Below are 26069 nucleotides of genomic sequence, written 5' to 3'. Positions count from 1 at the left end.
TCTATCTATCTATCTATCTATCTATCTATCTATCTATCTATCTATCTATCTATCTATCTATCTATCTATCTATCTATCTATCTACACAGTTATTAGAGACACTTATTCAAAAGTGGGACAAAAATATTACATCACAGATAAAATTCATTACAAGCCGTGGCATATTCTGCTATTCTAATACTATTTTTACATAATTTTTGCTGCACATGCTTCCAATTAAACTGCATTTTTTACACTCTCTGTAAAAAAAACATTACAGTTTGGTCACTGTTTTTTATGTATTGATGATATACTCTATATGTTTTTTTTAAAGCATATTGTTAATACATTTACATTTACAGTGTCAGCATTTGGCTGATGCTATTATTGAGAGTGACTTAGGAGTCTAACCCAGGGAAAAATTAAGAGACTGCTTCAGTTTCTGAATCAGTTTCTCTGATTTTGCTATTTATAGGTTTATGTTGGAGTTAAATTAACATTGTTGTTTTATTCTATAAATTACGGACAACATTTCTCCCAAATTCCTAATAAAAATACTGTCAAATTAGAGCATTTATTTGCAGAAAATGAGAAATGGCTGAAATAACAAAAAATACAGATGCAGAGCTTTCAGATCTCAAATAATGTAAAAAAAAGAAAACAAGTTCATATTCATAAAGTTTTAAGAGTTAAGAAATCAATGTTTGGTGGAATAACCCTGGTTTTCCTAGTTCTCCTCCACCAGTCTTACACACTGCTTTTGGATAACTTTATGTCTTTGCTCCTGGTGCAAAAATTCAAGCAGTTCAGTTTGGTGGTTTGATGGCTTTTGATCATCCATCTTTCTCTTGATTATATTCCAGAGGTTTTCAATTTGGTAAAATCAAAGAATCTCATCGTTTTTTCAGTGGTCTCTTATTTTTTTCCAGAGCTGTACTGAAGTAGAACTTCTAGATCTGACACATAAGCCAGTAGAAAAGATACATCCTCCATACCTTTCCCCCAATGAGAGGCAGAATGTGCATCTTGCCCACGTGGCTGGCTTTAACAGACGACACCATCAGGCAGGTTCCGCACAGGATGACCTGCCGGCGGCTCCAGCGGTTGACGGGTAGCTGCAGTTTGCCTTTCCGGACGTTGTATGTTCCTGAAAGCTGCACTCGCTCCGAACTCTCGATGTTGTGAGGCTTTCCTGGAAGAGAATAAAGACAAAAAGAGAGTTTTAGGAGAGGAAAGGACTGAAATAACTGTTTAAAACTGTTTAAAATACAGCCTTATTGAGTATCGGGCTTATTAATACACTTTCATTCTATTGAACAATGATTTTCTATGGAAATTCTACACAAACAGTTAAGCCTGAACCATCAAATAAAATTCAATATATATTTACCTTCTAACCTATTAATCTTAAAGATTTAAGGATTTTAATACTTAAGCAACCACAGCAACCGTTGCCTAGCTACCACCCTTCAGCATCATGATGACAACTGTCTGAAATACAAGAGCAACCATGGCCACACTGCAGCACTAGCATCTAGCATCCACTTAGAATCCCCACTGGGGATACCACAGTAACCACCTTGCAACTCTATAGCAACCAGCAAGCAACCAACCACATAGCAACACCACAGCTTGCAACTAGTGGTGTGCCATATCGTATCGTACGCAATAACATCACCAACATTTTTTAATATCGTGAATGATATAATACCCTGAAATATTGTGTAAAATATCGCCCACCCTTTTTTTTTTTTTTTTTTTTTTTACTGTTTTTAGCAAAAGAAAAATTCACACTGTTCTCATTTCCCATTATATATCTACTAGAGACAGATTATATCTGTCCAGTATCATTTATTTTACTTTAATCCTGGATATATGGAGATATTTGGAGTGCATTTTATTAGAATCATGACATTCTGGATCATTGACTTCTGTAACAAATCTGATACAATCATTTTGGGGTGTGCCATATCATTTCATATCATACATCATATATCGTATGCAATAATAAAATATAATTTTCATTTTGTTGCTGTAGTGTATTCTTGAAATATGTTTTTTCTAACTCAGTGTTTTTTTGTCATATCGCCAAGAGTACTGTTATCGCGAAAATCCTACTGCAATGCCGTACTAACTGGCCTCCCGGCCTGTGTAGTAAAACCACTACAGATGATTCAGAATGCAGCAGCACGTCTGGTCTTCAACCAACCAAAACGGGCACATGTCACTCCGCTGCTCATTGAGCTCCATTGGCTACCGGTTGATGCTCGCATCAAATTCAAAGTGCTTACAATCGCCTACAAGGTGATGACAGAACAGCTCCTTCCTACCTGCACTCGCTCCTGAAGGCTTACGCTACCTCCTGGCCGCTGCGCTCCTCCAATGAACGTCGCCTCGCTTTACCAAACACTCACACAAAGCAATCCAGACTGTTCTCATACAGAGTTCCCCAATGGTGGAACAAACTACCTTCCACTACCAGATCAGGAGAATCTCTCACTATCTTTAAGAAACTCCTGAAGACAGAGCTCTTCAAAGAGCACTTACTCTCCTAACACCTCTAACTAACTACCTTCTACTACCAGATCAGGAGAATCTCTCACTATCTTTAATAAACTCCTGAAGACAGAGCTCTTCAAAGAGCACTTACTCTCCTAACACCTCTAACTAACTACCTTCTACTACCAGATCAGGAGAATCTCTCACTATCTTTAAGAAACTCCTGAAGACAGAGCTCTTCAAAGAGCACTTACTCTCCTAACACCTCTAACTAACTAACTAATTCTAACCTCATCTCCTTCTTCCTCTTCTCTACTCCTCTATCCCATTATTTCCCTCTGACCTCCTTAAGGCCCTATCTATAGATGCTTTATTTTTAACTTCTATTATTTTTGTACTTAACCTCTTCTATTATTTGCACTTCAATATTGTAAGTCGCTTTGGACAAAAGCGTCTGCCAAATGTAATGTAATGTAATGTAATGTAATGTACTGTATTAAATATCATGATATTATTTTAGGGCCATATATCACCCACCTCTAGTAAGTATAGACTATAGAATAATTTTACACACCTGTACAGATTTTCTCTACTCTACAGAAGATGATAGAGTAGATTCTGCTTGTTTTTTTTGCCTGGAATTTTTGCACCAGGAGTAAAGGCATAAAGTTACGCAAAAAGTTATTCAAAAGCAGTGTGTAAGACTGGTGGAGGAGAACTTGCTATTTATATATTTATAGGTATATGTTTGAGTAAAATGAACATTGTTGTTTTATTCTATAAACTATGGACAACATTTCTCCCAAATTCCAATTAAAAAATATTGTAATTTAGAGCATGTATGATAAAAAAAAATGGTTGACATGACATAATAAAGATGCAGAGCTCAAATAAGATTTCAGACCTCAATAATTCTGCTTGGTTTTTCTGCTCTTTTGCGAGTATTTATTTATATTATTTTCTCTTCAAAAAGCTAGAAAACCCCTCAAAAAACCCGAAATCAGAACAATACAGTCTCTGCACTTGTTGTTCTGTATTGTGGAGTTCTGGTAAAATGGGTTGCCGCGCTCCTCCCCCACGGCCTTACAAGCAGCAGGTGCTTTAACCTTTCCATCCTGAAGGAGCAGAGAGCTCCAAGATCCGCGAGTTCACCAAAAATGTCAAAGTGCTCCGAGAGCTTCAATAATTCAGCCTTGCTTCTCTTCCACACGTGCAGCTCCGCCTGTCGCACAGAAACGCTACAGAATCCAGGAAGCAGCAGACATGTGTGAGGTTTACCACTCTAAACTGGACATGTGTGAAGTTTAACACTCAACCGAGTGAAGGAGAAAAGGGTCTGAGATGCTATACATAGAGCTGCTGATGTTCAGAATGTCACAAGGTCACGACTAGGGGCATCCTCTAAAACACTAAAACATCACATTCATATAGCTCTGAAAAAAAAAATAACAGATCACTAAAAAAAATGATGAATTTCTTTAAATTTTACCAAATTGAAAATCTCTGGAATGTAATCAAGAGGAAGATGGATGATCACAAGCCATCAAACCACCAAACTGAACTGCTTGAATTTTTGCACCAGGAGTAAAGCAGCATAAAGCATAAAGTAATCCAAAAGCAGTGTGTAAGACTGGTGGAGGAGGAGAACACGATGCCAAGATGCATGAAAAAAAAATGTGATTAAAAACCACCAGGGTTATTCCAACAAATATTGATTTCTGAACTCTTAAAACTTTATGAATATGAACTTGTTTTATTTGCATTATTTAAAGTCTGACAGCTCTGCTTCTTTTTTTGTCTTTTTCTGCAAATAAATAATTTGAATGACAATATTTTTATTGGAATTTGGGAAAAATGTCTGTATTCTGTTTATAGAATAAAACAACCACGTAAATTTTTTCCAGAGCTGTATACCGGATTATAAGGATTATAATCAATGAAAATCTATTTTCTGGCCTATTTTCTTTATACATAAGGCGCACAGGATTATAAGGTGCATTAAACCAAACTAGTAATGACTGCTATAACGTTAATAAAGCAATTTTATTTACTTTTTAAACACATTAGTGATCCTAGAGCCAAGAAGTGTTTGGGCAAAAGTATTGGGATGCCGGCTTATTTCTATATATATTTGTTGTTTTTTTCCGAAATCAGAGGCATTTAAAGCTTTTTTTGATGGAAAAACTACAAAATCTTTACTGTACAGGGAGGACATAACTAAGGATGTGAGGATTTGATTGCAGCCACAAGATGAGCAAGCATGAACATTGTGTTTTTACCTTTTTTTTCAGTATACTAACTGGAAAACTTTTCATTTAGGCAAGTTCAGTTGACTAACGTGTGTCATGCTACAATTCAGTTCGTTTTAATTCGATTTTAGAGTGGGTTTGCTAGTTTATATTAGTTTTTATTTTTTTATCAGTGCTTAGTTTGAGTTACTTTCTTTAAGTTCTAGTATTACTTTTAGTTTTTTGGGTACTTTGGTTATTTGTGAGGTGCAGGATTCAAAAGTGTTGTAAAAATGTAAAAAAAAAACGACAAAAGAAATTATTTCAAAAATATTTAGTGAAACAACCAACTGTCCACAAAAACTGTATCAGTCCACAAGAAAAAAATATATAACGCTGCTGCTTAAAATAGCCAATAGGACACACATGAACATGAAACACACATTATTATTTTATTTTATATGGCCATATCGCCAACCTCTAGTATGCATAGACTGAATTATTTTACACGCCTGTACAGATTTTCTGTACTTTACAGAAAGTTCAATTTACTAAAATGTAAAAAAAAAAAAAAAAAAAAGGCACAAAAAATTCATTTTTGTGTGTGAATCCTCCTTTCAAATTGTAGAAATGGAAGTCAATGTACATTTTTTTAATTCCTAGTCATTTTTCAGCATTTCCTATTGGTCCATTCATCATGCAATTCTGACACGCAAAAAGCTCTAGCAGATAAATATAGTAAATGTCACGTACAGTAAAGGTCAGAGACAGACGCCCTTCCACAGTCTCTGCTCATGACAGTGATGGAACACCCAGAAGATCGTATCTTCTGTCCAAACAGGAACGAGCGCTTTAAAAAAAGAACAATACGAAGTCGGAAAGAGAAACAATAGCGGTCAGCAGCCCGGTGCCCGCCGCATCACCGCCCGCGTCCCTCCGCCCAGACTGGAGCGGGGCAGTGTGGGGCATGAGGACGGGGACGTCCTGTTTATACGCGGGGGAAGTGGGCCGGGACTCATTCGCACCCGCAGAGTTTACAGAGCAGAGTGTCGGCGCAGAGCGGCACTGCGCACTGATGAGCTGCTGGCGACGCTGCAGGACGAATCCCTGCAGGACTGAAGGTCACCTGAGCCTGGAGTTCGTCTGAGCAGCCGTTACAGCGGAGAGAAAACAGATTAAAAGTTCATAAAGCAGGTAAAAAGACATGTCATCTGCTGGTGTTGATCCACTGTGTTTTATTATCAAGTCTAAAGTCAGTGCAGTTTTTGTTTTCCCACAAAATCTTACAGCACTTCATGCTTCCCTCTGCTACTGACAACTTTTATGGAGATGCGGATTTCATTTTCCAGCAGGACTTGTCACACTGCCCACACTGCCAAAAATACCAATTGTTTTTTTCTGAGACACTGATTTTTGGGTTTTCATTGGCTGTAAGCCAAAATCATCATCAACAATAAAAAAGAAATAAACGCTTAAGATAGATCACTCTGTGTGTAATACATATATACATGGGTTGGACAATGAAACTGAAACACCTGTCATTTTAGTGTGGGAGGTTTCATGGCTAAATTGGAGCAGCCTGGTGGCCAATCTTCATTAATCACACATTGCATCAGTAAGAGCAGAGTGTGAAGGTTCAATAAGCAGGATAAGAGCACAGTTCTGCTCTAAATATTGCAATGCACACAACATTATGGGTGACATACCAGAGTTCAAAAGAGGACAAATTGTTGGTGCACGTCTTGCTGGAGCATCTGTGACCAAGACAGCAAGTCTTTGTGATGCATCAAGAGCCACGGTATCCAGGGTAATGTCAGCATACCACCAAGAAGAACCAACCACATCCAACAGGATTAACTGTGGACGCTGTAAGAGGACGCTGTAAGAGGACGCTGTCTGAAAGGGATGTTCGGGTGCTAACCCGGATTGTATCCAAAAAACATAAAACCACGGCTGATCAAATCACGGCAGAATTCAATGTGCACCTCAACTCTCCTGTTTCCACCAGAACTGTCCGTCACCACAATAAATTACTGTGCTCTAAAACCAGGTGTTTCAGTTTCATTGTCCAACCTCTGTAGATAATATATGAGTTTTACATTTTGAACTGAATTACTGAAATAAAGTAACTTTTCAATGATATTCTAATTTTCTGAGATGCACTACTATATATCTAAAGCCAGTGTCGATATACACAATAACGTGCAGCAAGAGAGAGAGACAAACCAGTAAAGCTTTATTATGTACTTTTACGCTAATAAAAATAATAAAAGATGGCATCCCTATACAGCGATCAAAATATTATGACCACTTAGCTCAATCAAAAATATCTCTACGACAAACTCACATAAAACACATTACACACACCCCTACACGTGATCCCAATGTGAGTTCTACACAGTGTGTGTGTGTGGGGGTGTGTGTGTGTGTATATAGTGTGGAGGGGGTGTGTCCGGTGTAGTAGAGGGCTTCCTTCCTCTCCTCCTGTTCAGGAAAGGCCGGTTTCCCTGGACAGCTCCCACTTACGGATATACACCCCCCCCCCCCCCCCAACACACACACACACACATACGCACACCCTGCAGGACCTACAGTACCATTCAGAACTTCAGAAGACAAAGCATAGTGTTTTTCTTTTTTTCCTACATAGTAAATGAATACTGAAGTGATTTAGACTATGAAGGAACACATAAGGAATCATGTAGTAACTTAAAAGTGATACTGAGGCTGGTAACTCAGAGGACAACAGAGGAAACTTTTGCTCTTCCTTTCCTGTGGCGCTCCTGATAAGTGCCTCTCACTGCTTTACAACTGATGCTCTCAAACACATCAAGAGAGAAGAAGTTCAAGTAATTAACTCTTGATGAGTTCAGCACAGCTGTTAACTGAAAGCCTGAATTCCAGGTGACTCTACCTTATAAAGCTGACTGAGAAAATCTAAAACCAAGATGGGCAAAACTGTCTAATCCAGGGGTGTCCAAACTACGGCCCGAGTCTAAAAGTTGTCGTAATTAAGGAGTTTAATATTAAGAGACATCATGAAATTAAACATTAATTTAAAACATCTTAGTTTACACAACACTGTCAAAGATAGATAAAGATAGTAAGTCAAGTAAAATGGTGTGTAAATGAAAGTAATCAGGAAAATGTATTATTTAAAGTGGTATATTTCATTATTTGTTTTATTACAGAGTCTTTGGCCCGTGACTTCAAATATATTTCTCCTTCTGGCCCCCAACAAAAAAAGTTTGGACACCCCTGGTCTAATCTAAGCAAGAGGTGCTAGTTTGAAGAATCTAAAATAAAACATATTCTGGTTCCATGTTTTTTTCTTTATTGTTTGGATGACTTACGTCTTAATTTTACATTGCAGAACACTGAATTTATTTCAGAGGACGGCTGAGAAAAACACATACATGGTCGTTCTAGACGGGAATAAAATCGCATAGGACCCTCCATAAAAAAAAAAATAATAATATATACCCCAGAACCCTCTGTGAAACTAATCCCGTCCAGATAGGGCTTTAGCTTCAGTTTAGACACAGTGATACATCAACTTTTTTGTGTTTATACAGAATTAAAACACCTAAAATCTCTTCAGGAGTAAAACTATGTATGTCAGCACATTTTCAAGCTTCCAAACGCCACATCCACACCAACACTTCAGCGCAAGATTTCACAAGCCGTCTAGGAATGAGTGGAATTGCTCTGCAAAAAGGAGAAAATATCAGCATTGAAAAGAATGGCCTCAACTTTCAGTTTTAGTGAAAACCAAACACGGACAAAAGCAAGACAATGGTCTCAAATTACTTCAAATTAATATAAAACATTAAAGCAGCAGTCCCTAACATTAAGATATTCCTAAATTGTAAGCATTAATACTTTGAGTTGGGAGGTAACACTCCATTATCATACATTCTAATCAATAATATCAATGTCCTGCCTTGATTATCTATTATACTGCACTGTCTAATATATTAAACCTGAAAACATAGTGGTCTGGAAGGTTGTCGGATTAGATGGACTGTGTTTAATAAATTAACAAAATGAACAAAACTATATATTTTTCACACTATAAGGTGCACTAAATTTTTTTAAATTTTCCCAAAAATCGTCAGGGCTCCTTAGAATTTAATGTACCTTATGTATGAATTTTACCAGTCAGGTATTAAGGAGCAGTAAAGTCACTCTGCTGAAGTACAGAGTTATACAGGAGTTTCAGTTTAGTTCTTCAACACCGAGACTCGAGCAGCATTAGCATTAGCCGCTAACCTTGCTAAGCGCTAGTTAGTTATTTCGCTATTCAGCGTTTAGTATATTGTCCTGTAGTCTGCATATTTCCTGGCTTACTGGAACACTCAGAGTTCCTCAGTGTAACGCTGTGGGGCAGCATTTACTGTTAGCTGCTAATGCTAATGCTGCTGCACCCAGCCTTAGTGAGAATCTGGAAATCTAATCTTACTGTAAAAAAACAGAAGCGCTGTTTAAACAGACCTAGATAAACAGTTTTCAGAAGCGAAATCTGTGTAGATTAACATCCAGAGCATTTGAAGAAATAATTAGAAGAAAAACATGGCGACACCCTTGGTTCTTACTAGTGTCGCTCAATGCGCCTTATAATCTGATGTACAGTACCTTATGTATGAAAATACACCAGAAAATAGACGTTCATTGATAGTGTGCCTTATAATCTGCTCTAAAAAAATAAAGTTCTCATGAAAACACATAGAATTTTACACCGCTACTTTTTTTTTTACATTTACGTGCTTTAAAAGTACTCTTTCACATGCTCTCTGCAGTTACACATTCTCACCAGAGAGGCCGCTAAATCCCTGAATCTACAAATCCCAAATCTTACAGATTGTCGCTTTAATTTCTATTTAAAAGTTTTGAATTATTTTTTATTTTTTTCTCAGCATTTTTCTGGAGATTTTGCTCTGACAATGACGACACAACGGCTGCAGAATCATAGACACGGTGATATCTGCAGAGCTACGGCTCATTTTCTGCCGCCACCCTGAGAGAACAAGGCCAGGTCCCCAAACAGCAGCTCATTACAGAGTCCCTCAGCGGCCTCCTGCTAACTGGGCTACACACACTCCTCACACACTCCTCTCAGCGTACCATAGAGTCCTGACCCACATACTGATACCACTTTGTGTCAAACTCTCTCTCTTTCTCTCTTTCTTCCATCTGTTTTTCTCTCGGAGAGAGAGAGAGAGAGAGAGAGAGAGAGAGCAGAAGAAGGAAGAGGCAGGTGGGACCACCTTCCCTGAGAAAGCGATAAAGCATGCTGATTAGAGGATCATGCCAGTGTGAGGAGCGCCAGGGGTGTGGAGGTGCACTGTGCACCTGGGTGCATCACACTGGAAATATCAGAATTGATTGTAGAATTGATCAAATCAGATTTTTTCCACTTTTTTTTTAACTTGGCAAGAATGTGGGGGTCAGGAAGCTGAGAACGCCTTCTCTCAACGGTCTAGAGAGTGCAATTAGTGTATTCACACCATACCGATTCAACCAAACTACACTAAAAGTATATGTGTGACAATAGGGGTGGGACAATATATCAATATCGTAATACAGCTCCACTTAAAAATGATGAGTTTCTTTGATTTTACCAGATTGAAAACCTCTGAAATACAAAAGCCATCAAACCAAGCTAAACTGCTTGCATTTTTGCACCAGGAGTAAAGCAGCATAAAGTTATCCAAAAGCAGTGTGTAAGACTGGTGGAGGAGAACATGATGCCAAGATGCATAAAAACTGTGATAAAAAAAAAAACAGGGTTATTCCACTTAATATTGATTTCTGTACTCTTAAAACCTTATGAATATGAATCATGAATTTGATTATTTGTTTTTCTATTAGCCATTTCTTATTTTCTGCAAATAAATGTTCTAAATTACAATATTTTTATTCAGAATTTGGGAGAAATGTTGTCTGTAGTGTATATAACCTAACAACTAACTATATTTATTTTACTCAAACATATAGCTATAAAAAGTAAAATCAGAGGAACTGATTCAGAAACTGAAGTGGTCTCTTAATTGTTTCCAGAGCTATATATCGATATTGCAATATATTTTATAGTTTTGACTGTATCGTATCATTAAATGGCATAAGGGTAAAGAGAAAAGTAGAAAATAATAGAAATAATAAAGCAAGAATAATAAACTGACTAATATCAATTTTATATTGGTGTTAATGGTGTAAATCTGGCTGAAATTTACACCAATACAACAAATCCCTATTATTTGATTAATTAGGAATATTTTATCCTCTATAATAACACAGATGCTGTGAATATATCGAAAAGAAAACACCCCTACAAAACACATAAAAAGCAACGTATAAATCACTCAAAGAGAAAAAAACTACTCAGATATTTTCATTAAAGGGCTCTTAAAGGGACAGTGTACACATTACTGAATACTGGCTGTTACATATTTCCCCCAGGTCATTTAAATTATCAACCCCCCCCCCCCCCCCCCCCCTCTTTCTAATTCAGAAATCCCTACAACCAAGCACTCCGTTTCTTGCAACTCCTTTTGTACCACCTTTTTGGTCTAACAACCACTATTTGAAAAAACTTCTTCTTCTTTTCAAAGGTTTACTTACAAAAAACAAAGGCAAACATTAGACTGGACTCATACAGCTCGGTCAAAAAACTGTTGCTTCCAACGTACCTAACAGCAATCTGGCTACTCACGTACATGCAGTGGAAATGACGTGTTACTGACGGAAGCCAATAAAATAGCAGAAATGTTCTTTAAAGTTTTTATTTTTAATTACTGAATGATGCATTTTATAAAATACAATCATTATAAATGCCTAATAAACAATTTTCAACATATTTTAACTAAATTTTATTCTTCAAATAAAATAACTCTTATTTGGTTCTTAGAACCAAGCTCAGATGTTCGCAATAGAGTTGACAAAAAATCAAAAATCCTCCATCCAATTTATTATGCATTCTTTATAACCTTGCCACACATTGGCTTTATCTCCCCTCCAATATAATAATTACATTTTACATTTCTTACATTCATTATTTTATTTACATTAAATTATACGCTATTAAAACTGGCGCCTTATAAAGATGAACAAGTGCGATTAATCACAGTTAATCAGCGAACATTGTTGTGATTAATCTGATTTAATTTTTAATTGATTCACACCACTAGTGAAAAGTGTGCAAAGTGTGAACAGAATCCAGCCAAAGTAAAGAGTAAATCCAGATACTATCCGGATATGAAACGCATGTTAACAGCAGGTGTAAACGGACTCCCAGTATGAAACACTCTTTAGGAAATAGCGATGTAATGCCTTCAAGGACCTCAGTTTGGGAGGGCAACTGGGGTGACTGATCTAACACGCCTTTGTGTCTTTCAGTGTGTGAGTGTGTGTGTGTGTGTGTGTGTGTGTGTTTGAATAAAGCAGTTGTTGAAATCAGAAGCAGTTTCTTTAAAGACAAAAGACAAAGAGAGGACAAACAAAAGCATAACAGAACCGATAGAGAGAGACGCACAGCTGTAGATCAGGCCTTTAAATAGCTTCACTGTTTTGGGCATCGTATCTGTGTGTGTGTGTGTGTGTGTGTGTGTGTGTGTGTGTTCAACTGGGGGCATGGCTGTCAGTTCAAATACTAATGCCTGACTTCTATGTCTTCTACTATCTATGTCATCACTATTACACACTATCTCACTAGTGGTTTATCCTGCATTTCTTCTCAAATCAAGAGTATTTAATGGGAGCTAATGCCTACTTTACTGCAGTTATAACCTATACTTGTCAGGGAAGGCTTTACTTTACACACTGGAACATTGATATAGGGAGATTTTGACTGTAATCAGTCCATATATCAACCAATTACACAAAGAGTGATCTATTTTAAGTGTTAATTTCTTTTATTGTTGATGATTTTGGCTTACAGCCAATCAAAACCCAAAAATCAGTGTCTCAGAAAATTAGAATATTATATAAAGCCAATTGGTACTTTTGGCAGTGTGGTCAATGTGCCAAGTCCTGCTGGAAAATAAAATCCACATCTTCATAAAAGTTGTCAGTAGCAGAGGGAAGCATGAAGTGCTGTAAGATTTTGTGGGAAAACAAAACTGCACTGACTTTAGACTTGATAATAAAACACAGTGGATCAACACCAGCAGATGACAGACATGACTCTCCAAACCATCACTGATCATCAGTTAATTTTACATTTCATTTGTAAATCAAGGGAGCAGAATCTGGAGGAAGAGTGGAGAGACACACAGTCCAAACTGCTTGAGGTCTAGTTTCCACCAATCAGTGATGGCTGGAGTGATGTGAGGAACCTGCTGCACACACTGCGGGAGCTCGTACTGTATCAGCAGCTATCTGAGGCACTAGAGGACACAGGAGAAACCAGGACCTGAGAGTGTGTGTGTGTGTGTGTGTGTTTAAAGTAGGGCTGCAGCTATTGAATAGTTTAGTAATTGAGTATTCTACAGAAAGTTCATTTGATTAATTGAGTAATTAGATAAAACATATTTCTTTTTTAAAGACATTTCTAGGGTATCTGCACATTTATAAAGCTCAAACGTAACAAGACTGCAGTTCCTGCTGAAACTGCGAGTTAGCTGGTTGCTAAGCTGCCGCTAGGTGGTTGCTAAGGAGTTGCTAGGTGGTTCCCAAGGTTTTGCTATGGTATCTGTAGTGGTTGCTACAGTGTTGCTAAGTGGTTGCTAGGTGTTGCAGCTAAGGTGTTGCTTGGTGGTTGCTAAGGTTTTGCTATGGTATCTGTAGTGGTTTCTACGGTGTTCCTAAGTGGTTTCTACGGTGTTGATAAGTGGTTGAAAGGTGGTTTCTAAGGTTTTGCTATGGTATCTGTAGTGGTTTCTACGGTGTTGCAGCTAAGGAGTTGCTAGGTGGTTGCTAAGGTTTTGCTATGGTATCTGTAGTGGTTTCTACGGTGTTGCTTAGTGGTTGCCAAGGTGTTGCTAGGTGTTTGCCAAGGTTTTGCTATGGTATCTGTAGTAGTTTCTACGGTGTTCCTAAGTGGTTGCAAGGCGGTTGCCAAGGTGTTGCTATGGTATACCTGGTGGTTGCTGGTGTTGAAATATGGTTGCTAGGTGGTTGCTAGGGTGTTGCTAAGGTGTTGGTAGGAAATCCGATAAGGACTAACATTTTAGCACTGAAAGAGAATCGAAGAAGAAGAAGAAGAAGAAGAAGAAGAACCACTCTATATCATTTTGATGCTGATATGTTGAGGCATTCTTGAGTTATTAAGCTGAGAAGACGACAAGGTGAGATTTCAGCGCCTTCGTAAGCGTGTTGTGCCACATTGAACGCAGTGTGAAATGTCGAGTTTTACAAATAAATGAATTATTTTTTTTAATCAAGTTCACCAAACCGTTTCATGAAAAAATAAGAAGATACACTAATTACCAGTAAAAATGTATCTCTGTAGTGTCTCGGGTTCTTAGTGTGAAAAAGGGGCTTGTGGGAGGTCTTTAGCAAGGGCCTGCAGGACTGCGAGTGTGTGTGTGTGTGTGTGAGAGAGAGCGAGAGAGAGCGAGCGAGAGAAAGCGAGCGAGGGGGAGGAGGGCTCTGGTCTCTGTGGAAACCGCACTTTCACACTTGGTGAAGGACTTAATCTTCAATTAGTCTGCAGCTAATCCACTAAACACCCTCTTTAGGAACTATCCAGATGTTCTCCTGCTTACAGCAATGTGTGTGTGTGTGTACTCAATGCCCCTAGACTACAAACCAGACTTCCAGTGTGTGTGTGTGTGTCAGCAAATAGTCAAAATCTTTCAACGAGTATACACACATACAAGATCCAAGCATATCATTATGACCGGCGTAAACCATGCAGCAAAAGTTTCAGAGCTTCAGTCGCTTCTGACTTTACTTTATCTACAGAGTGGAGCAGAATAGGTGGGAGTTAGTAATGGGTGATTATGGCCTAAAAAATAAGATTATTTGATTATTTCACAAAAAATCAGATTTTTGATCATAATTAATTATTTTTCCTCCTACTAAAAATCCAGCTACAGATGAAGAAATTATTTAAAACTAGATTTACCTGTAAAAAAAAAATGGTGTTAAGACGCTTTGGGTTGAGTTAACTTATATCACGCACTGAGAAATAACGCACTAAACAGGTCACAAAAGAAACTATGAAGGAGAGATTATTATTGTTTTTCACAATTAATCACGGATCCATCAGTTTTTAGAAATGGTTGGATTAATTTCTAGCTAAATATTTGCTTTTTAGTCTGTGGCAGCCTCTGTTAACCAGGGTAAGACGGATAAACACTTCAGAAATGAGGAGCGTTTTTGGATATTTTAGATTAAAAAGATAAAATCTGTAAAAATGTAAAACTGTGAATTAATCATAAAAATTGCCCAGCACTAGTGAGAGTGTGTAATAGAGTGGAGAACAGTGAGTGATGATTAAACACAGTGTTTAAGAACTCCAGCAGCACTGCTGCTGCATCTGATCCACTCACTCGTACCAGTATATGAGAATTAGATTATCACAATGTGTTAGAAAGTCCATCTACCAGGTGGAAAGGTAAGCAGATGAACAGCTAGGCAGGTATATATTAAACACGCAGACAAACAGATATACAGTATATATATATATATATATATATATATATATATATATATATATATATATATATATATATTTTTTTTTTTTTTTTTTTTTTTAAATCAGCACAGTCTAAATCTAAGCACATACTAATCTTTTCCTAAACGGCACCTCATGGTAAAGTGTGTGTAGCTGCCAGCCTCTCCACACCGCCTCCAGGAACACGTCCAGCACCCCCCCCCTCCACCCATCCTCCACCCCTCAGCTCCCCCCGGCCTTCAATCTGTCGCCCCGTTCCCCGGCGCAGGGCAGTCGTCCTATCAGCAGGCGAGATGCGGCCATAATTAATTGTCTGATGAATGTCAAACTGACGCTCTGGCACGCAGGCCTGGCTCACATGCACACACACACACACACACACAACCTGTTGCTGCGTGCAAACACACAACCCTTACATCCATATGCACCCAATAATGTCATATTCAGACAGACACAGACACATATCTGTACAATGGCTGGTAAATCATCTACAACAGTTTATTATAATATAAAGCTGCCAGTTTATGTATTTAAAAAAATAAAAGTCCAAAATTGTCATTCAACTGAAACACTGTTAAATAATGATGTCAAAAGTTCTATTTATAGGGATGTTTAGCCCTTTTTTATCATAAAAAAAAAAATCGTTATCAATTCGATACTTTGAATTCGGTACAGATACCCAAACAATACTCTTTTAGAAACATTTTTCTTAATTGTAAACAAAAAATATAAAAACTTTAAATGTTTTTACACAGACCTGACACACACCACACACTCATATCTGCACACACACACACACACACACCTGTTCAGATTTACTCAACGCACACACACTAACTCCCCAATGCTCTCTCTCTCTCACACACACACAGGCAGACAGACGTATCTGCACACACCGGTTCAAATTCACTGAACACACACACACGCCCGCACACAAACTCCCCAATATCCCACACAGACAGACAGACAGACGTATCTGCAAATTCGCAAGTTCAAATTCACTGAACACACACGCACACACACAAGCTCCCCAATATTCCACACAGACAGACAGACAGAGACAGACAGACAGTTCAAATTCACTGAACACGCACGCACGCACACAAACTCCCCAATATTCCACACAGACAGACAGACAGAGACAGACAGACAGTTCAAATTCACTGAACACACACGCACGCACACAAACTCCCCAATATCCCACACAGACAGAGACAGACAGACAGACAGACAGACAGTTCAAATTCACTGAACACACATGCACGCACACAAGCTCCCCGATATCCCACAAAGACAGACAGACAGAGACAGACAGACAGACAGTTCAAATTCACTGAACACACTTAAACAAACACACACACACACCAAGTCCCCAATACTTTCACACTTAGACAGACAGACAGACAGTATCTTAAACACACACACACATTTTAGATTTATATGCACCCATCTAACTCACACTCTCACCAGTACTCAGACAGACAGACAATCAGACAGACAGACAGACAATCAGACAGACAGAGAGACAGACAGACTTGGAGATACATATCTACACACACCAGTTCAAATTCACTGGACACACACACACACACCAAGTCCCCAATACTTTCCCACTTAGACAGACAGACAGACGGTATCTTAAACACACACACACACACACACACACATTTTAGATGCATATGCACCCATCTAACTCACACTCTCACCAGTACTCAGACGGACAGACAGACAATCAGACAGACAGACAGACAGAGAAACTCAGAAAGAACATGAGCCTGGTCAAACACACACCACACACACTCTGAGATATATATCTGCACACTCCTTTTCTATTTCACCACACACACACACACACACACACACACACACTGCCATGTGCAGGTGTTGAGTTATGAGACTCCTCTGAACTCAGAGTTTCAGTACACTCACACACACACAGAGAAGATGCCAGACGTTCCTTTATCACACTGCACACTAATCTACTGGATCCAACACACACACACACACCACACCTGCAGCAAGCTAACCAAACTCATATAAACCTCTGTGTACAGCTGCAGTGAACACATAATACACGGACAAAAGTATTGGGACACCTGATATCCCCCTACTTGTCAGCAGGTTCATGTCTATCTGCTCTATAGAGTTACTGTATATTCTAGACAATCAGTAATGAGTGCAGCTTAAAGCAGATAAATAAACTGTTAAGAAGAAGGACCCACACACACACACACACACACACACACACACTCCAGCAGCTACACTGCATTCCCCCCAGTCGCCACTAGAGGTCTCAGAGATCAGTGTGGAGCTCCAGCGCTGGATGATCAGTGTCTGAGAGGAGAGCCGGGCCGGACCACAGCCGCTCCAGATCCAGATCCAGATCCAGATCCAGATCACACACAACTCACTGACCATCACAGATTTTACAGCACTTCATGCTTCCCTCTGCTGGCAACGTTTATGTAGACGCAGATTTCATTTTCTAGCAGGACTTGGCACACTGCCCACACTGCCAAAAATATCAATTGGTCTTATATAATATTCTAATTTACTGAAACAACTATTTTTTTGGGTTTTTATTGGCTGTAAGCCATAATCATTAACAATAAAATAAATAAACACTTAAACAAAATAGATGACTCTGTGTGTAATACATCTATATAATATATGAGATTTTTACTCATAACTGAACTACTAAAATAAAGTAACTTTTCAATAATATTTAAATGTGTTGAGATGCACTAGTATGTTTATATACTCACAATCTGTGACCTGGTTTAAAGCGAGATTGAAGATACAGTAGGGATGTGTGATGATTTGGGATGCACATTATCGACAGATAATTCTTTTTTTTTTTCTTTTTTTTTTTAGAATCGTAGGCATCGTCGATATTTGAAACAGATACTTGCTGATGTATTTATTGTTGTAAAGTTAGTCGGCACTGAACACTCTACTTTTAAAATCTTTTGGTTTTGTTTATTTTTTATTAATTTTAATAGATATATTATCTTGTTTAACCTGTTTTTTTTTTAAATATATATATACTTTAAAGCTGTGAACAGTCTACGGAAAGCCTGATGAACTGAGATGGTGATTTGAGGTGATTTAATTGGGATGAGCTGGAGCTTCACAGTGTGAAGAAAAAGCAGCAGCTATTGCTCAGCACCTCCAGGAACTCCTTCCTTCAAGACGCTGAGAAAACTATTCCAGGTGATTCTCCCTCATGAAGACACTGAGATTAAAATTAAAACCAAGAGTGTTCAGATCTGTCCTTAAAGATAAACATGATCCTAATCTAAAGTCTCTAAAGTATAAAACAGATTCTGATTTTGTTTAACTCTTTTTTTTAAAGAATAATTCAGCATGTGCTCCTGTATAACTTTAATATAGTCTTCAATATAAAAAAATGCAATGAAAAATGTCATAAAAAGAAGAAGAAAACACACATTAAATGGGAAAAGGTGTGTCCAAACTGCTCCTTATACTTTTACACTGTCATTTTTACTGTACTACTTTTTTTTCCTCATCTTCTTCTTCATAATAGCTGTGACTTGGTTTCACACTACTGACACGCCCCCTCTGATTTATTTTTCTGCTGGGAAGTGTTTAAACATGTCAAACTCTGCTGCTGTGGGAGATCTGATATGTGATACTGCACATTCCAGTGCAAACAGTCTCAAACGCTGTTTAACACGACTATTTACCACCCTGTTACTTCATCTCTCACTCACGAGGGATCATGGGAAAAAGGTTTAAAATTAGCATAGCCTAGCCTAGCTTAGCTTAGCCTAGCACTGTAAGGATTAGATAGATAGATAGATAGACAGATAGATAGATAGATAGATAGATAGATAGATAGATAGATAGATAGATAGATAGATAGATAGATAGATAGATAGATAGATAGATATGATACGTAAACAGTAGATGAATGAACTAGTGAATGAACTACTAGTGCAAAATAGGGTAGAACTATAAGAATAGTGTTATGGGCATCAGCAAGATAGTGGGACCATAGATGGGGGTATGTCCATGGTGTGGCCAGAATTGCTGGAAAGAAAAGGTGTCACAGAGTCTTCAGTTTGCTGTGCTGAGATGAGTTGAAAAGTCTTATGGCCTGAGGGACAAAAGACTTTCGAAGTCTGTCTGTGGAGCAGGACTGGGACAGGATTAGAAATAAGACATACTAGACATACTAGTAGTTCCCGTTTTGGAGCAAATCATTGGTTAGAGTTAGCTCATAGCCTTCTTAGCTTTGCTTCCATATGTCTCCATAGTAGCAGCTGCATTTTATTTTAGGGTCAAGACTGTGATGTAACAGTTCTGGGGTTTTGAAATCAGTCTGTTTTATAGCTCTACTCTGGTTTTGCTGGATATTAATTTAAAGGAGGCTATTTTAGGTTAACAGTTTGCCACTTTTCACCTAGTGAATCTAAATTCAGTTAGAATTATTTTAAACTGCACCACAAAAAACAGTTTAATTCCAGTCCTTTTCAGAACGAGACGTTTAAAAGCTCGGTCCCTTTTATGCAAACAAGCTCTATTTTTACGCTGAATATTTACCACACGTTAGTGTTAGCTTGTGCTAAATTGCAAAACACAAACAAGCCAGTTCATGCTTAATTGCAAGAGAAGACACACAACACTTAAAAACTGCTGACTTGCCATGGATAGTAGGTACAGATTCCTCCTTCAGAGAAAGTCTGCTGCATAATCCTGCTTTGTACTGTCTGTGGGTCTAAACCAAAATGACTGAAATGGCATTTTTTTCAACTGATTTAGTGGATGGGGCTCTAGTGGGGGTAGAAGGGTGGTGGCAGGGTGGTTCTTTTTTTTGTATTTGTAATTTATTTCTATATTTTTTCCCATTTTCTCTCAATTAATGTAGGCAAAGTGTCTCACAGACACTCTCACAGACGCAGCTTTGTGCTGATCGACGTCACCCTTTGGAGTGCCATCTACTGTACCCACCCAGAGAGAGCAAGACAATGGCAATTGTTCTCTCTCAGGGCTCCGGCAGCTGGTGGCAAGCTGCATGACCAGGAGTCAAACCAGCTTTTTTTTTTTCCCAATCATAATGGCAGCGCTTTAGTCCACTGGACCACTGAGAGTGGTTCTATGCAAAAAAAAAAAAAAAAATTAATAATTTATGAAGTGTTTATAGGGGCAGTTTAGACCCAAGTAAAAATACAAAAGCACACAAAAAGTGAGATTTTAACAATATGTGCACTAAAAAAGCCACTTTTTCTTAAGTTAGAATCTCTAAGAGCACTGGAATCAAGTGAACATCAATAAATACATAGCTCCACCCAAACTAACACAGATCACAGGCTGCAGAAAGCCCGGTCACGACTGAACCTGAATTCAGGCCACTCCATCTCCAGAGCCCACAGCAGCTCATCCCTGAAGTTCACCATCAGCAACTATCGATTCACTGGAGAACCATCCGGAATCACATTTCCCCGTCCAAAGCACCTGATCGAAAAAATTAATTGCAGGCTATTCTTAGAAACAGCTGAAGACTGAGTCTGCTCAGCACGTCTGCAGCTCAGATAGCATCCGGGATAAACGACAACCTCGCTAACTGTCCACCAAACGTTAAAAACACACGTAACACACTCCCAGACCAGGCCCAGATTAATAAACATTAATAATCAGTTATAACACATACGTAGAAAACGCAATAATGACCTGTTGGTGGCCAAATAGTGAACCAACAGCCATCTATATTGTTGTCATTTCTAATTGTGTGTTAAAACTGATTATTAATTATTTTTAAAGCATTTACAACCTAATTAGTAACTATTAATTAACTAATTGTAAACCGTTTATAATCCCTTTAAAAAGGTAGTCTAATTTTAAAGTGGATTTTTTCTAGTCTATTTTTATACACAAGGCGCACCCGATTATACGATGCATCATGCAACACTAGTAAGGAACAGGGGTGTGGCCATGTTTTAATTCTAATTCAGCAGGTCTTGCCTGAGTGAGGGTTCTTGCACCTATGACCTTTTTAAAACCTCAATAAATATCATTTTCACCAAAAAGTAGTCATAATTCCTTTAGTTCTCTCTCCCCGGCAACGTTAGCTAACTTTCTGTTACCTTAGTTCTATCCTGGTAACGTTAGCTAGCTCATTTGAGCTAGCTTATGTTAGTATGTTAGCTAACTCGCTGCTAATGTTAGCTAGCTTTCCACTAACCTTAGTTCTATCCCTGATAACGTTAGCTTACTTGCTTTAGCTAGTTAAAGTTGGTATGTAAGCTAGCTTGTTGCTAGAGTTAGTATGTTAGCTAGCTTGTTGCTAAAGTTAGTATGTTAGCTAACTTGTTGCTAAAGTTAGTATGTTAGCTAGCTTGTTGCTAGAGTTAGTATGTTAGCTAGCTTGTTGCTAGAGTTAGTATGTTAGCTAGCTTGTTGCTAAAGTTAGTATGTTAGCTAGCTTGTTGCTAGAGTTAGTATGTTAGCTAGCTTGTTGCTAGAGTTAGTATGTTAGCTAGCTTGTTGCTAAAGTTAGTATGTTAGCTAGCTTGTTGCTAAAGTTAGGATGTTAGCTAACTTGTTGCTAGAGTTAGTATGTTAGCTAGCTTGCCACTGAAGTTAACGTTAGCTAACTCGCCGCTAATGTTAGCTAGCTCTCCGTTAATCTTAGTTGTCTCCCCAGATCAGATGCTTACGATGGTTATTGTAAACCATTTATAAACCCTTTATAAAAGGTAGTCTTATTTTAAAGTGGTACCCATTTATCTTACCACCTTATTTTTGAGGAAGGAAATCAGATTAATCACTAGGGCTGCAACTAATGATTATTTTGGTAGTCGACTAACCTGATGATTATGTTTTCGATTAGTTGATTAGTCGATTGGTCAGCGATTATTTCTGCCATGTTCTCTTTAAAATATCTTTAAAAACAATAGAAACATATTAAAATAATTTAAAATCCATTTAAATGTCTAGATCTTGTTTAAAAATGGAAAGTACTGATATTCAGTGAGTAAATATGTAATCTGTTGTGTTTGGGCACTTTTGGAGACATAAACTAAGTTGAGTGTAAACCGTTGTGCTCCTGTCCCCAGCACTTTGTGTAATGCAGTACTGTTACTGTTACAAATTAACGATTAGTCGACAAATATAAATTTAAATCGATATTAAGTCGATTATATCAACTAATCGTTGCAGCCCTATAATTAAAGAGTATTCTTCGATTAATCACAATTAAACCCTCTTCATGAGGTAGTCACTTTACGAGGAATGGCTTTCAGTTAACAGCTGATGAAACTGGCACTCATCAGGACCAGGCCAGTAAAAAGGAAGAGCCAAATCTAAAGTATAAAACGTATTCTGGTTTTGTTTAACACTTTTGTTTACAGAATAATTCAGCATGTGTTCCTGTATAGCTTTGATATAGTCTTTTACATTAAATCTACAATGCAAAATTTCAATGAAAAAAGGTGTGTCCAAACAGAGTATTTAGATTTGTTTAACACTTTTAAGTAACTTCATCATTCCTTAAAATAAAGTTGTGTCCAAACTTTTTGAATGGTACTCCATACATCCTAATAAAAATGAGTTATCGTGACAAGTCTAAATATATAAATCTTATATTGGCCTTATAGACAGGCCCACAGCACTGTACACATATATAGCTCCCACAATAATCTGATTTAAGACAGTGGAGTCACGCCCATCAGTGTTGACAGATCAACAGTGGAAGATCTTTGATAACGACTCCTTCACTCACAACACGCCCAGACTGTTCTGGAAACAGACCCAGCACTGCCTGACACTCCAGAAATCACTGAAGGGATTTTACTAATTTGCTAGTTGATGGCTCAGATCCTCACAGCAATTCTCTTAACTCTATCAGAAAGTCTTTCCTGGACAGTAGAAACAGGTACTCCAACAAATGTATGGCAAACTCTTTTTAATACCCCGAATTTCAGAAACAAAACAATAAAACAGTGGTAGGTATTACCAAATGCTATTGCTCACATATATACATTTATACATGTATATATATAAATATATACAATATATATATTTTACTATTTATAGAAATCATCTGACTATAAAGCGGACTGGATTATAAGGCACACTATCAATGAACATCAATTTTCTGGTCTATTTTTATACATAAGAAATGCAACACTAGTAAGGAACAGGGGTGTGGCCATGTTTTAATTCTAATTCAGCAGGTCTTTCCTGAGTGAGGGTTCTTGCACCTTTGACCTTTTTAAAACCTCAATAAATATCATAATTATTTTAGTTCTCTCCCCGGTAACGTTAGCTAACTTTCTGCTAACCTTAGTTCTATCCTGGTAACGTTAGCTTGCTCATTTGAGCTATTTTAAATTAGTATGTTAGCTAGCTTGTTGCTAGCGTTAGTTATCTTACTGCTTACATTAGTATAATAGCTTAATCGCTGCTAATGTTAGCTAGCTTTCCGCTAACCTTAGCTCTATCCTTGATTACGTTAGCTTGCTCATTTGAGCCAGCTTAAGTTAGTATGTTAGCTAACTCGCTGCTAACAAGCATTTATTTACAGAAAAGAGAAATGGCCAAATAACAAAAAAGAGGATGCAGAGCTTTCAGACCTCAAATAATGCAAAGAAAGCAGAATCATATTAAGTTAGAAACAACAGCACAATGTTGTAACCAAGGAAAAGTCAAATCAATATTTGGTGGAATAACTCTGATTTTTAATCACGGTTGTCATGCATTTCCTGCCTTGTTCTCCTCCACCAGTCTTACACACTGCTTTTGGATAACTTGGATAACTATGCCACTCCTGCTGCAAACATTAAGCAGTTTGGCTCGGTTTGATGGCGTATGACCATCCATTTTCATCTTATATGATATTACATGATATTACAGAGGTTTTTAATGGGGTTCAGGATTGGGATTGGGCTGGTCATGACAGGGTCTTGATCTGGTGGTCCTTCGTCCACACCTTGACTGACCAAGCTGTGTGGCATGGAGCATTTTCCTGCTGGAAAATGTTTTATCTTTGTATTATTTGAAGTCTAAAAGAGCTAAACATCACTAAACAGTAGCAGGTACTGTCAGCACGTGTCTTTAAGCTCAGACTGACAGTGTCTTCACGCCTGATCACACGACTGTGAGGAACTGGTGAGCATAGTTAGGAATCCCAGCATGTGTGGAATAGCTGGAATTGCAGGCGTGTGAGGTAAGGTTTCCGGTGATTAGCAGCATTCAGGAGCGCAGTGCCCCCGGGGGGGTGAGACGGGTAACCAGACACTTCAGAACCTCTACAGCACTGACAGCCTTTCCTAAACTGCCTGTAACCGAGGCTACATCAGCCATAACATTAAAACCACTGACTGCCTGCCCTCAGTACACTCACAACACTGTCTGTTACACTGTAGAAATCAGTAGAATCTGATCTACAGTCAGCTGACTGAAGCCCTGTAAAGATGGGATTAGTTTCTCAGGTTCCTGAGATAAATTTCTCTTTTAAGGGGGTCCTCTGAGAAAATTACAGGTTGGATTATCTACTGTTTTTCTCTGAACTCCGTGGTCCTCCAGTAATTTTAGTCCCGCCCGGACGCACATCTCCGAGTTTCATCTCCTCACGTTTAATAAAATATCTATTTGTCCATTGCCGCGCAACATAATTACAAATTGGGCGCTCGTTTCCACGGAGATCTACGTAAACACAACAGCAAGTGGAAATAGAGGAGCTATACCAAACAATAATGTTTTCTTTAAAAAAAAAATACACATTTTTATTGAGAAGTTCAATAAAACTATTTAGGCTTCTGTATTTTTTTTATATCACAAAAACAAAATGTACTGGAATGTCAGATTTTTTCCCCCCAATATTGGTAAACTCTAGCGCTTATATTTCTCAGCTTTGGTTCAATTTTAATGAACCCTGGTGTGATTGGTTACTGGTTACTCTGTGTGAACGCTGCTTTTTGTGCACACAAAACAAGTGCCCGTCTCTAAATGTGAACACAACACAAATCTGTAGTCTGTATTTCAGTAGAAAATCATAGATGGGTTATACAGAACACAGAACCATTACATTAAAACCACTCATTATCTAGGTACAGATTAGTCAGCGACTGAACGGTCAGTTCTTAAAGTTAAGGTGTTGAAGCAGAAGAATTTGTAAGTGTAAGATTCACTTAGACAAGAACCAAACTGATGTTCTGGGTCAGAATGTCTCCAAAACAGTGTATTCCAAGTCTGTAGTGGTCCATATACCAACAACTGCATCAACTCAGCTACTGTAGGTCACACCCATTGTTGAGAAGAAGAAGAAGAAGAAGAAGAAGAAGAAGAAGAAGACGAAGAAGAAGACGAAGAAGACGAAGAAGAAGACGAAGAAGAATAGGAAGAAGAATAGGAAGAAGAAGAAGAAGAAGAAGAAGAAGAGCAAGAATAGGAAGAAGAAGAAGAAGAAGAATAGGAAAAAGAAGAATAGCAAGAAGAAGAATAGGAAGAAGAATAGGAAGAAGAAGAAGAAGAAGAAGAAGAAGAATAGGAAGAAGAAGAATAGGACGAAGAAGAAGAAGAAGAAGAAGAAGAAGAAGAAGAATAGGAAGAAGAAGAAGAAGAAGAAGAAGAATAGGAAAAAGAAGAATAGCAAGAAGAAGAAGAATAGGAAAAAGAAGAATAGCAAGAAGAAGAATAGGAAAAAGAAGAATAGCAAGAATAGGAAGAAGAAGAATAGGAAGAAGAAGAAGAAGAATAGGAAGAAGAAGAAGAAGAAGAAT

The 26069-nt window shown here is 38.0% G+C and overlaps 1 protein-coding gene and 1 long non-coding RNA gene across 2 annotated transcripts in view; one reads left to right on the top strand and one right to left on the bottom strand.

Moving 5' to 3' along the window:
• LOC125803805 (uncharacterized) overlaps positions 1-26069 on the top strand; it is a 172366-nt gene that overhangs the window by 21451 nt on the left and 124846 nt on the right. The gene's annotated exons all lie outside the window — the stretch shown is intronic.
• The window catches only part of phlpp1 (PH domain and leucine rich repeat protein phosphatase 1), a 124884-nt gene that overhangs the window by 33956 nt on the left and 64859 nt on the right, over positions 1-26069 (bottom strand). Inside the window, exon 2 of the mRNA XM_022678175.2 lies at positions 975-1171. Coding sequence (XP_022533896.2) covers positions 975-1171 — 197 coding nt within the window. The remainder of the gene's footprint in view (positions 1-974; positions 1172-26069) is intronic.

The sequence above is a fragment of the Astyanax mexicanus genome, chromosome 8 (assembly GCF_023375975.1).
Source record: "Astyanax mexicanus isolate ESR-SI-001 chromosome 8, AstMex3_surface, whole genome shotgun sequence".
NCBI classification, from domain to species: Eukaryota; Metazoa; Chordata; class Actinopteri; order Characiformes; family Acestrorhamphidae; genus Astyanax; species Astyanax mexicanus.
The sequence above is the reverse complement of the archived record's forward strand: the minus strand, read 5'-3'. Positions and strand labels throughout refer to the sequence as shown.